The sequence below is a fragment of the Pagrus major genome, chromosome 7 (genome assembly GCF_040436345.1).
Source record: "Pagrus major chromosome 7, Pma_NU_1.0".
Classification (NCBI taxonomy): domain Eukaryota; kingdom Metazoa; phylum Chordata; class Actinopteri; order Spariformes; family Sparidae; genus Pagrus; species Pagrus major.
In genome coordinates this window covers 16,306,914-16,321,246 of record NC_133221.1, presented here as the reverse complement: position 1 = coordinate 16,321,246, position 14,333 = coordinate 16,306,914, and the positions used below count along the sequence as shown (strand labels likewise).

Below are 14,333 nucleotides of genomic sequence, written 5' to 3'. Positions count from 1 at the left end.
CAGTAGGCCTCATTCACTGCTTGAAAAGTGCCCTCACAATATCTTGCCTAAAGAATTTTACGGTGCTTACAGACTGCCTCATCTGCTTAGTGTTGGTGTAAGCTAGCTGTACAGGAAGTGTAGCATAACTGCACTGCTGACACCTTGTCATTTGTTTGTTATTGTGTGTATATGACTGCATGTGCATTGACGCAAATGCGCACACACACTCTTGCCTTGCAGTCTATGACAGCTCAGTGGCTTGGCAGCCCGGCCGTGTCTGTCTGCTCATCCATATGATATTATTTGGCATTGATCGAGCTGTCTTCTATCCCCTCCCTCTCTCCTCCCTCTGCCCTCCTCCTATCCTCCTTTCCTCTGCTCCCAGCCAGGGATGGATGGAGGCAAGGATGGGGTGTGCCAAACCCTCTTTGTGTACACTGCTCTGTGTACCCAGACACAAGCATAAGCTCCTTGTCAGCTGACCAGTTCCAGTATTCTTGTTTTCAAGTGTTTTCTTTATTCTTTTATCCACCTATCACCTCTGCCGTCAGCCTTTCCTCTTCACTTTACACTTGTTATCTTCTCTTTTTCATCCGTCTCCTCCTGCCTCTTTCTTCCTTTTCGCTGCTTCCCTTGTCTCTCTCTCTTTCTCTCTCATTCTCTCTCTCTCTCACTCCATCGTCAATTTCAATTTACGAGCCGGTCTTAATGGGACTATAAGAGAACGTTCGATGCTATTGATCTGGATTCCTGCGCATCTTGACCTCGGCGTACCACACTAGAGGAGAAAAAAAAATCACTCTTTTCATCATCAGGCGAACACATCAGCAAACACGTGCACACATTGTACACACACACACAGACACAAATCATTGATCAAAGACGTGAATGCAAGAGACAGAAAATATTTGTGCACTTTTAAACTACGACAGAGTCAATGATAAAGCGGCGCCTGGCTGAAACCCGTTCGCTTTGATCTTGTTAAAGCAATTATAAATGTGCACTTTGGGGTTGATAAAACTAAATGCATGAGATCAGATATATAAAGCAACTTCCGAACGGCACTCTCATATTCAGAAATTGCATCATCTTCATATCTGATCAACCCTCGTGTTTCTCTCTCTTCAATTACGCCCCTTACACACTCCAAGACCAATCAGTCATTTTCTATTCTGTTGTTTTTGTGTCTTTATCTCTCCATCATGCGAGTAGTGAATTTGGAGGTTCCGTTACACTCATGAGCAGCCTAACACAAATTTGAGCTCAGCATCCAACTATTTCAGGGTGAGAGTAAGAGGAGGGGCTGTTGAGAGGGAAAAAGTTTAACTTGAGGGGGCGAGATCCACTTTGCAAGGTGAGAGGTGAGCAGAGGAAAAAGTAAGGAAGGAATTTTTAATCAGCCTGGCATACTGGAGACTGCCTCTGAGTGTTTTAGAGGAAGAGAGAATGGGAAAGAGAGAAGAGACCAAGTGTGTCCTGAGCTTTTCTTATCCCACCCCTTTTTTTTTTTTACTCGAGCAGATGCACTCTCCTTCCTCTGACCACGCCTTCAATCAATTATTTAGGCAGAAAACAAAGGTCTGCACCCAGCCATGAATAATGGAAGGTGAGAAGGCAGAGAGAAGGATGGACGTTAGAAACTGAAGCAAACAGTGACAAGAGGTGAGTCTCGCGCACAAATTCGCTCCGATGACAGCTGAGACCCTGCACAGGTCGAGCCACTGAAGAGGAGCTAACAGGTGCCAATGGGGGCTCAGCAGACACATATATAATGCACATCCGCACACATAAAGATACAGACAAATGGACAGCACATGAAAATCGAGGAAAAACAAGGAAAAGACGACCCATGCACACACCGCACATACTGTATTATGGGTGAATCGGAGCGTAAAAACTATCCGAGGACAATTACCAGTCTAGTGTATCCGCTGTGGTGAGTTGTTTTTGCATCGAGTCAGATGGCATGCCAGTCAGACGCAGGGAAGCAGGGCAAGTGGTAGTGAAGGGAATTGTGATGTTCTCTTTCCCTGTGTGTGTGTGTGTGTGTGCGTGTGTGCGTGTGTGTGCGTGCGTGCGTGTGTGTGTGTGTGTTATTTGCCTTGTTCATGTTGGCCTTGTTTTTCTTCAGAGACTGTTTGATGTTAGATCCAAGATGGGCGGGGGGAGAGAGTAAAGAGAGAGAAATTGGGTGAGAAAAAGAATGATATGGAGGAGGGAGGAGAAAAAGTAGGGGATGGAGACAAATAAGACAGAAATGAGTAAGAGAGGACAGAGACGTAACACGATGGAGGTGGAAGTGGGTCACTCTGCAGTTGGTCCGACCGTGTGTGCATGTGTGCAAGTTTGTGTGAGAGAGGGAACCAGAGATATTAAAGACAAAAAAATGCGTGTGCACACCAACCTTTGTTGTCTTGACTTTGTTGCCTGTGCTGCAGCTCCATCCTGTGAGGTCTGGAAGAACCTTGCACTCCTCATTGTCCATACATGGCTGCATCTGACACCACCACTTCTGGGCTACGATGGAGGCTGGAGGTTGAGAGAAGGGTTCAGCAGATATTTAATTTGTGAATTTTGACACTGAGCTTTTTCTTACCAAGTTTCAGCCAAATTTAGCACAACTTTCAAAGAAATTCCCAGAAAATCAGCAAAAGAAAACATGAAATGATGTTGCCATCCACTATGTTATGTGAATATTAGGAGTTGGGTGTATCAAGATTAACAGCTGGTAGAACTTTCCCCAGTTAGGTGTCATAAAACCATTGCAGAAGAAGAGGTGATGATGTAAGACAATGTAATTAAAAAAATATAACATGGATGAATGGAAATAAAGCATTTCTGTCTGTTTAAAGTATTAATTGGCTCACACAGATCCCACACTTTTCATCTCTTGAGTGTAGTGGAAGCTCTATATCATGATTTAATAAATCTATCACTGCACCAACCCAGCCAAGTGTAAAAACTTTTTTTGTGATTATGTGCAGAGTGAAAATATGCATAAAAACAGGTTGATGCAAATGCACTTCCTGATAGAGTGATATGATATGAATGTAAATTGACCTACAGTGTGATTTTGAAGATTCTATCCTGACACAAACTATAAATGATTTATAACTTTGACAACGCACACACACACACACACACACACACACACACACACAGTAGAAAGGTGCAGAGCATTGTAAGCTTTAATTCAAGTCCATCCATATCAAAACATGTCGTACATCTGTTTCCAGTCTCACTCCATTCATCAGTCATGTGACTAAAAGATCACCATAGATATTATATATAATACAGTATCACCATTGTGGTCATGATCATCATCATCATCATCATCTTTTGAAAATAGTTTTTAAAATTACAATATTTATTTCCAAGTGGATACAGATATTTACAGGAGACGTGTGCACCGATCAGCCAAAACAATAAAACCAGACATGTAAAGTGAATACTACTGATCATCTTGTTCAACATAACCCCCCAATGGCAGTTCACAGACAAAATCACATCGTGTATAGTCGCATCTTAGGTTAGCTAATGTAAGCAAAACAGGAGCTAACTGGCAATCTAGCGTATAATGGCATCATGGTCTGAATAAATACATAGCGTACTTTATTAATCCCGAGAAGGGGTAAAGGTCACATACACGTGTATGAGCGATGTTGACTGATAATCTTGTGATTCTCGGCCTCTACGAAAAGTATGTGTGGCATAAAGTATGTGTAGCTTCGGTTGTTTTCCTTCAGAGTGGAAAGACTTGTTAAGATGTGTTAACAAAACTCAACATCGTGAATAAAGTATATCCATCCATTGAGTACTTTAGTCCTTGCTGTCAGCTTCTTAAAGCTATATTGCCTGACTCCCAAAAACTACCTTTTAAACACTGCTGCAGGTGGCTTAACAGGACTGGTGTCGCCATGTTTCTTATTGTCAAGTTTGTCTGACCTGGTAACAGTAACTACGGGGGTGGGACTTAGAAACGGTCAACTTTGATCTTTGAAGTACCCACTTCGCAACCCAAAGGACCCTAACCCTCAAATGATCCGCTGCTACAGGGCCTGTGTCCAGAGTAAAGTCTGATCCACAGTGGGGTGGGGCCTCCATGGACTGGACTTGTTCCTGCACATCCCATGGGTGCTCAATCAGATTAGGATCTGGGCTAGGACCCAGGGTTTCCCGGCAGAACATAGGAATGAGAATGATATTCATTCCATTTGTCAGTGGTTTAAATGTTTTTTGGCTGATCAGTGTAAATGATAAGAAATATAAAAAATAGAGGTTAGAACCATCTTCGCTCTCATATTATTGATAACCCTCACTAATTTCAGTGGTGAACCTTAACACATCCATTCTTCAACTAATCTTGTCCCACCTCTATTAACCTTTAATGAACAATTTAAAAATTTTGACAATCTTTCATCAACAAAGAAAAATTGATTATGTTGTTACATGTATATATGGGGTTGATGGGCACTAGAGTCATGTGAATGTTATCAGCACACTGTAGGGGATCATTTACACAAGTGGGATAAAAGGACAAAACTGAAAATATGCATGAGAAAGCTGAGATATGTTGTGATCTTTTTGGGTTTAGAGTAGATTTGTAAGAACCCGTCAAATCAGATTAAAATGAATTGATGAAGTGCCTTTAGCAAACACAAAAGATAAAAAGGCCAAGACACATCAAGAACAAGAAGATGATTAAATATCATCACAAAGAAAAAACAAAAGAAGACTCACCACAGTAAAAGCTGTCTTAAAAGCTGTAGTGTGCAAATATGTGAATACCTTTTCTTTATCTGTCAAGGTATTTGAGTAAATGTCGCTCCAACTTAGTTACTACATACATACTCAGAAATCAGCCTGTATTCAGTGACAACATTCCCAGATGATTACTGACACGTTCTAAGAAAGACATTTCTGTCTCAAAGGATTTATCAGATGTTGCACATGGCAGCCATTTTGGAAATCCCAGTGTGCAAAGCTTAGGCAGGCTTTCATCAAGTCATCATAACGTGGTCTGTCAGAAATTGTGTCAGCTCAATATTGATGTAATGCTTGCCAGTAATTTTCCAACTGAAGAGAGCCATGAGAGTGATATTTTGTCAGAAATTAAAAATATAACACATGCTGAATAAACACATAATAAACCACAAACAAAAGATAGCACATAGTCACATTTATTGTTAATCTTTGATGACCAATGGTGCTCACATATACAAATGACGTGGGTTAAGTAATTTAGCTATGAATTTTAAAAATGTAGTTAAAGCCCTATTTGCTAATTGTGTTGTACAGTAAGTACCCTAGGATTTAGGTTTTTAACAGGAACACCAAAGGAAGAAACAACAGAGCTGCAGAGAACGGTCTGTGATTTGTGAGTGAGTGAGTGAGTGAGTGAAATGCCCCTCTTCAGCGCTGCAGGGGGTGCAGTATACTGATTTTGTGGACGCAGGAACAGTAGCCAGGGGGATTTTGCAGGTGTATGTGTACATTTTCTAGTTTAGAATTGTCAGCACTACAATGAAACAAAAGCTCATTTTTGTTAAAAAAGGCCAGATAAACATTTGGGTTTACACAATCAACCTTTCATTTATCATCAACACAGCAGCTCCAGAAAGATAACACTTTCTGAGGGTTATAATATTTGCTATAGAGATTCATATTGAGAGTCCTTTTATGTTCACATAACATTGACTGAAGTACTCAATTTAAGCACAGGAGCACCTGAATTCTTCTTCATGGAACATTTTCCCTATTGCGCCTCTCAGTTAAGAAGCCATTATGTTGTATTAGAATTTGTTATATTCCATTTTTATGTGTATCATCTGAATTATTTGCTTGGTTGTGATGCACAGATTGCTTTAACTGTTCAGAATAGTTCAGATTCCTGCTTTTTCCACTTTTATGGATTATTTGGGTAATAACCGTAGAAGACATTTCATTATTTCTGAATTGCTTTTGCATACAACGTAACCTTGTGCCATCTATCATAGTAATTCCTCTGAATTACTCACCAAAATATTACTGACCAAAGGTTGTGTTTATAACCGATCAAGCTTCTTAAGTTACCAGCTGGAAGGAATGTTGGACAAAAAAATAGTTTGTCTGATTGTGTTCAATGCTCTTCTATTTAGCAACTACAAGGACACCTAAAGTATTTTGGCTACCAGCACACAAAAGTACTACCAAGAGACTATTGACATCTCTGTCTTCACTGTCAAATCAAAATTAACTTCAGTCTTACATCAATTTTCACATCATTTTTTCAGAAGCAGCACACACCAGAGCACAGGTTTAAAATGGATAGATGTATGCAGTATAATGTAATGTAATATACTCATATAGGAACTCTGAGTCAGGAACGTCACGAGTATCAATTTTATTTCAGTCAGAGCCACTTATGATAGTGAAATTTGCCATTTATAGGAAATGGTACTGTTAGATTTGGAACAAGTAAGCCCCTGCCCCCTAACAAACTCCATTTATCCTCTGCTTATCCAGGGTCAGGTTGGGGTAAGCAGCAGGCTAAGCAGGGTATTCCAAACATCCCTCTCCCTAGCAACATTTTACAGCTCTAGCTGGACCCCGGAGTCTCCTTCCAGTTGGTTGTGCCTGGAAAACCTCCAAAGGAAAGCACGCAGAAAGCATCTTAGTTAGATGCCTGAGCCAACTTAGCTGGCTACTTTCACCACGAAGGAGCAGTGGCTCTACTTCGAGCTCCCGCTGGATGTCCGAGCTCCTCACCTTATTTCTAAGTCTGAGCCCAGCCACCCTGCGGAGGAAACTCATTTTTGGAGGCTTGTATCCACCATCTCATTCTTTTGTCACTGCCCAGAGCTCACAACCAAAGATCAACGTTGGAACGAAGATTGACTTGTTAAACAAAGCTTTGCCTTCCTGCTCCGCTCCCAACTCTACCTTGATAGTCTTGAGCAATGCTCACATTACTGCTAACACAATCAAACCGCCTGTCCATCTTACGCTTCATTTTCCTTTCAGTAGTGAACAAGACCCTGAGATACTCTGGGCCAATCATGGCGTACATGTGGCTCCTCTTGGTAACTTAACTGTCAGCATCCCCGTTTCTTACACAAGAATTAAGGTACATGGTACCATTGCCATATTTTATGGTCAGTTTTAGGATACGCAACGGTTCATCTTTACACCCCTAGTAGACAACAGTCAGCTAAAGCAGGCACAACTTTGGTGCTCTGCATGAGCTACAGTAACACTATACCCCATCATTATGATCAGGAAACCTATAACCGGCATTAAAGACAAACAGTGGTACATACCATCAACACAGGAGGGCATGGCCCTGGTGGTGCCAGCAACCTGTCCAGGGAAGCAGGAACATTTGACAGTCTGAGATCTCTCCTCGATCTTGTTCTTGTTGCAGCAGCGATGGGCAGCGATCACCTCACACGTCCCTGCCTTTACATGCACTGTAAAACACAGAGAAAGAGAGACACACAGTGTTCAATATACAAGGATCTCAGTATCGGTGTGATGTGTTTAATCAAACATGTGGTCTAATGTCAATCATTAAAAAGTCAACGAGTAGCAACATTTTGTTATCACATTAGAGTATATGTCTCTTGTATAAGTAGACACTGTTGAAATAATAACTGAAACTATCAAAACTTTGTTTGTGGGATTAAGAATGAGGATGTCATCTACCTGTGCTTGTTTCAGACAACAGCAACAGAAAAGTTGAGATGAGTACAGCTATACAAGCTAATATTATGAAAACCTACAGAAATAATAACATTTAAATGACTGTCAAGGACAAAATAACCACTCATCAAGTTAAATAAAAAGGGCAATTCAGTGTGAACATGAGACTATTATCAGACAGCCGTGAGCCATAAAAGAGCAGTTTATAATCAGAACTACACTACCAAATTAAGCCTCTTATGAATTATCATTCTCTATTTATGCGCTGATGTGTGCACAAACAAAACCAAGCACACATGTAAAAATACACATTTGGCTTGCATAAACATAGCAAATCTGGAAGTCCCAGTTTTACTGCATGGCTGCTGAGCCACAGCTGCTCCTTCACTAAGAGGATCTGTATAGAAAATGCATATCTCTCTTGTAGCCATTCTGTAATACACAAGGAATAAAAAGGAAACTACAAAACTAACCAACTAATGTTTCCACTGGAATATACTGATTTGATCCTATGGGCTACATCCCAAGTTAGTATTAGCTGCAGTACCAAATGATGGGTGGGTGTGGGAGCCCATTCACTTCTTCTATAGCTACCACTTTGTGTTCTCATCTACATACACACACTTCAATCAGACAGCCGTGTGGTTAATTAACAACAAGTCCACCCCAAGCACAGAAGTCCCTTGAGTCAGCTAGGAAAGAGGGAACAAAGAAATTACTCTACATTTGTAGATTTATGATGCCAACACATGGTCCTTTCATATCAGCCTTTCATCAAATGCATTAAAATGTCAAGGACAAACAATAAGCCCTGTCAGGAGCACCGTGTACAAGAACACATCAAGTGTGTTTCTTTGTGACTGTGGACATGTTGCACCTAGATGCTGTGTTCAGATATGTGAGCATACATGTTCATGTCTGTAAAGTCATACGGTTGTGAAAGTCAAAGTTTGCGTGTTTTGCCTTCTCACACAGTTGTTAGAAGTTGCTGCTATTTCCATTACAAAAGAGTCCGCCCACAATACAACAAAGGGTGCACACTGCGTGGCACTGAAACTAAAGCAACAAACAATGACTCTGCTCTGTCTAAAGAGTATTTAAAAGTAAGGCAAGCTAAACTGAAAGAGCGGGTATGAATATGTTTAACGGACTAACAGAGATTTGAAAAGTTCTTAATTTGCTCCGTTAATGAGAAAAAAGACAAAGCAGCAATCCTGCAAAGCCCAGTCCAATTAATATCTCAGTGAAAAGCTCATTGTAATATCACACCCGCTGTGTGTCTGTCTCTCATCCTTTTATTCCAGTTTCCCTTTTTGCTTCACCAGCAGTGGGGCCTAAGGATAGTCATGTTGGTTGATTGATCTGTCCATCTGTCTGTCCATCAATCCAACACTTTGGTCCACAGAAAGTTATCTCATCAACCACTGCACAGATTGACACAAAAATTGGTGTCAGTGTTTGATGATATCCTGACTTTTGGTTTATCATCACATTCAGACAGAGAGTCTTATTTGGCCAAGACACATCCTCCATCCAAGTTTTGTGGAAATCCGTCCTGTAATTTTTGTGTAATTCTGCTGACAAACCAACCAACAAACAAACAATCTGACGAGGGCAAAAAATAACCTCGTTGATGGAGTTACTACTGCTAATATCTGGAGGCTTGGGTTGAAAATCTGATTGTAGATCTGCAGACGTACTAGCATAAAGATGTGGTGATTTAATTTGATTACATTTATACTTCCCTAGAGGATGAACCATTATGAATTTGGTGATCTCTTGAGTAGGTCACAAAGGCAGTAAAACATCCAAAATCAACACTGTCATTTATTCCATCGAACACTTCCACACCCAGGACTGAAACAAATGTTACAGGCTCAAGAGATTGCTGTTGGGCTTTAGACTTTTAGTTGTGTTTGATACTAACACCTCTCATTTTGCCTCTTGCCCCCTCTCTCTATGCCACTCTAATTGGCTTGCTTTTTTTTCTTACAGGCTTGACGAGCCTGTTGGCTGATACACAGCTCAGGAAAATCAACACGCACAGAGCAAACAGCCTAACCCAACCCCCCACAGACACACACACACACCCGCTGGCCCATTTTTAGGCTCGGCACCTGCAGTAGTAATTGACTCAGCATTAGTAAGAGCGATAGTGCACTAATCTGAGCATAGAGGAGTAATGAGGGGCGGGGGTGAGGATTTTACTGGAGGAATGTAAAAGTTCACTGAGGCTTGATTACACTTATTAATGTTAATAGATGGCAGTTAATTTCTTTAATATGGACCACATGGTAGAATAAAGAGCTGGAGCCGTATGACAGAATGTTTGAGTGAATATTTTGGCACCGCTCAATACATAGACATTTACAATAGACTGTCTTGCTCTATTACACATACTCTAATTTGCTCTTCTCTGTAAAGTTAATTTGGCTTCTTTGACGACTGACAGCACTGACTATGTGCTGTAGTTGCTCAGACAGCAAAAATGAAGACATGGGAAATAGAGCACTGAAGCCCAACTGACCAAAACAGTTTGATTATTATAATTGTTTTGATTGCTGCTATTCACAGGCTTTACAAAATTCAAACACTGGTAGTCAGCCTGAGGTCTGGCTGTGGTTTTAATTCATCCCAAATCAACCTTTAAAAGAAGAAAATTGTTCAAACATATTCAGGGATTTGTTTTTGGACCTTTTTTTTGAACTGATGCTGTACTCAATGTGTCATGAAGGCTAAATTAACAATAATGGAAAACGAATGTTCAGCTCAAACTGTGAAATCCTCATTTAGGTTTACGCTGTCCAAACATTAATCTCAATCCGTTCCATTTCTTAACAATGAAAAACAGCACGCTTTCTTGTAGATTTATGCTGAATGTGTTGAATATTTTATAAGGAGTGTTTCAAGTATTTTTCAGATGTTTGTTTCAAGCCACCCTGATTTGCAAAAACATAATGGAAGGCTTAATGGAGCCAGCGCATAATTTCGAACTGTAATTTTCCTCCTCCATGTGACATATTGTAGGAGTGGGACTTAACTTCGGGAGGCATTTAATGTGAGATTTTTAAAAGTAAGCAGGACAAAGACAGAAATCATGGACCCTAATGTTTGCTCTTAACTCTTTTGTTGACGATCGCTCACCTCCTCCATCACTCACTTACAGCCCCTTTAACACACCGTGTTCAAGGTGGGACTGTTGTGCCTTGAAGGTTGCCTCCGCGTTCTTTATAAAAGGTACAAAGGTGGAAATAGTTGGCCATTGTTGTTCCACCTCTTAGCTGGCAGCGGAGGTAGAAAGTGTGCACAACTGGAAGATTCAAAGCAACATTATGTAACTGTACAGTGTCTTGTAATAAATGAATGTGAATGGTGTCTGTCTCAGCCACTCCGCCCCCCTATCACTTGTAACATCAGTGAGAAGGTAGGATCACAGCATTACATACATGTTTACTTCAAGATACAAGTGTTCAACACATAACATTGTTATGATGTAATGAGCTTTGATGGTAGTTAGCACCTACATTACGTCTGACAAATTGTCGAAGACCTGAGATTTGTATTTATGATGGTGGTGTTGCACTCAGAAATGCCAAATCACACAAAATAATGTTGCAAAGTCAAAGAAGAAGTTTATTTTATTTATAAAGCACATTTAAAACAGCTGCATCTGACCAAAGTGCTGCACAAAGCCTAAATCAGTGGATAGATAATAACACATTTTAAGGAATTAGGTCAACACAGGAAATATACAAAGCATAGAAAAACACAAAACACAGTGAAATTGCTGCCTATACAGGTCAGAGGGGCTCAAACGCTCATGTGTAAACATATAAAAGAACAGCAAAGAAAAATGTCAAATTGATTGCAAATAAATGATTACAATGTTATGATGTCATAAAACACTGCCTGAAACCTGGAAGTCATCACATTAGAAGCTGTTGAGTTACACCTCACACATCTTTTGTTTGCAGGATGCCAGCATGCATCTAAAAATCACACCACTGGCACGGCATCCTGCTGCTGTTGCTTAGTGTAAAAAAACAAAGCTGTATTTCTGTATATCCCCTTTACACCTGCACATCCTTTTGCTTCAGTGCCAACTCTACAGTATTTATTTACAGCTATCTCAATGTTTTTTCATCCGTAACTTGGTTAAAATACTTCACTTTTCACAGTTCACTTTGTATATATTAATAGTTTACCATTTGTTTTTGTATATAGTGTTTATAGCATTTTTTATCATTTCTTAGGTGTTTTTAACTAGCGAGTTAGCCTGCTTAAAAGCTCTACATATACACATAATAACCATTCACCCATCTCTCTAATTTGTGATTTAAATCCCTTATTCAGCAGTGAGATTGGAGCTTTACTGCTCGCTTTCACTTTCATTTTTGGCAGCTCTTCCAAGCAACAAGTGTAAAAATGAGCAATGGCGACCTAACATTCGTGTGTGGCTAGCTAACGTCACTAATGTCGTTTTTCCACCAGCACGTTTGGCTGCGGCGAGTCAAACCGAGCTGCGAGCTGTGCTTTTCCATCACCAGTTTTACAGCTGCAAGTTGAGCCAAGCTGCACCTCCAAGCGGGCTGCGGTGACATCTCGCAACTGCTTCAAATCGATACTCAACTCATTTCTGTGCAGGAAACCTGAGAGAAAACGTTTAGCTGTGTCATCGTGTTTGCCTTCAGCTGTTTCGAGTGTCGTGTTTAGTTACTGCTGGTGAAAACACGACATTTCCTGTAAAGCTGCTTCTTACTAAAAGCTTTTAAATGACTAAATAACTGGGGGCTTTTATTGTGAAGAAGTTACAGGAAATAAAATGTGTTTATAACTGAAAAAGCAGACTGCAGAGAAGCTCCCCATTGGTTTAAGACACACCTTCAAGCATGTAGTCCAGTTAAGTAAATGCAAATCCCTGTCATGCCAGGCTGCAGCACCGAGCCAACCCGTGTAGAGCCAGGCTGGCAGATGTAATGGAAAAACGGCTTAACAGTTATCTGTCAATCTACTGTATAGGTTTATAGTTATCTCAAAAAAGTGGAACAACATGCTTTTACTGACATCATGCCATAGTCATATACACTGTAGTACGTTACTGATGCTATCACTGGTTAACTTGGTGGACCTTCATCTGGCAGGTGTAGGCCCGAAACCTATGATCGTATGATTTTTACTGAATAGCATTTTTTGTATATGCCTCCAAGTACAAGATTCGTCATATAAAACTGACTCCATAGAGCAAAAAGGATTTGAGTGTAAAATACATAAAGTAGCCACAAGGAACAGCACTGAAAAGGCATATGTGTGTACAGTGTTTAGTTTGCTCTCCAGCTCTGAGTACAGCTTGAGGTGTCAACAGTTTGACACTGTGTTGTGCTGAAATGCTAATAATTACCAATCTGTCAGACAGAGAGTCAGGCAGAGGGCCACAGACTCCGATAAACTCTGATAAATACTCAGCTAAATAAGGCATTACTCACTGCATGACATACACAGAGGGACAAACAAACAAACATAAACACATGGAATACACACACTTGCCAAGAAGATATTTTATCTCTGTGTATGCTGATAAAATAAAGAACAGATGTAAACACTTAGCGATGTTATATTCTCCACGGACTGTTTCACGGTGTGTGTGTTTGTGTGCATGTGTCTGTGTCTGTGTGTGCATGTGTTTATGTTTGTAATAATGCTAAATTACACTATAAAAATTTACTAAACGAGAATTCAACCTTCTTTCTGCTTCATAAATGATGCCTACCTTCCTGTGCGATCTCTCTTTCCCACCTCATCTAGCCATTTCTGCTCTCCTTCCATCTCCTCCTTCTCTCTCCTCCTCCTCCTCCTCCTCATCTTCTTCATCTGTCCCACCTTGTCGGACTGCTATTTCATAAATGACCCCTCCTTTTCTCAATCTCTCTTAGCCACTCCAGCACCCCATTTTTCCTCGGCTCTCTCCTGCTCTTAGCTTTGCACAGCAAACTCAGCAGGGCAGCGAACCATTATCCTCAATCACTGGCCCTAAATCTGAGAATTTTTTACACTTTCTATAATGTGTTTTTCCTCTCTCACCCTGTCTCTTCCTCTTCCTGCCGATGTCTCGTTCCCTCTGAGCCCCCTCCCATCTCTCTCCATGGCATGAGGACTTGTTATCCCTGCCTCTCTTAACACAGCAGTGGCTGTTAACCCCATTTACTAAGGATGACATGCTAGTGACAGACTAACAGATGGACAGATTGCTAGATTGCCCTGACTCTGAACAACCAGGAGCTGTCTGTGTGTGTGTGTGTGTGTGTGTGTGTGTGTGTGTGTGTGTGTGTGTGTGTGTGTGTGTGTGTGGGTGTGTGGGTGGCATGCCTGCGCGTGTGCATGTATGTGTAGGTTGTGTGTTTTGCAGACATGCACAAAGTACTGATATAGCTCTCTTGGTCCCAGCGGGGTACTTCTTTCAAATGTCATTCCTACCACTGGGGGCCTATCACACACACATGCGTGCGCACACACACACACACACACACACACACACACACACACACATATTAGGAACCAGCAGATATAAACAGTAATGTTGCAACAAAAAATGGACGAGATCTCCTTCCAGTGACACTCAAATGGTTCAGTGTCAGTCGTTTCACATCTGTCAAATGTCCCGACCTTTATAACAG

At 40.9% G+C, this 14,333-nt stretch overlaps 1 protein-coding gene across 1 annotated transcript in view; it reads right to left on the bottom strand.

Moving 5' to 3' along the window:
• Positions 1 to 307: 307 nt before the first annotated feature.
• LOC140999404 (chemokine-like protein TAFA-2) overlaps positions 308 to 14,333 on the bottom strand; it is a 35,632-nt gene continuing 21,606 nt past the window's right edge. The window contains exons 2-4 of the mRNA XM_073469770.1: positions 7,281 to 7,430; positions 2,387 to 2,511; positions 308 to 424 (exon numbers count right to left, since the gene is read on the bottom strand). Coding sequence (XP_073325871.1) covers positions 308 to 424; positions 2,387 to 2,511; positions 7,281 to 7,430 — 392 coding nt within the window. The remainder of the gene's footprint in view (positions 425 to 2,386; positions 2,512 to 7,280; positions 7,431 to 14,333) is intronic.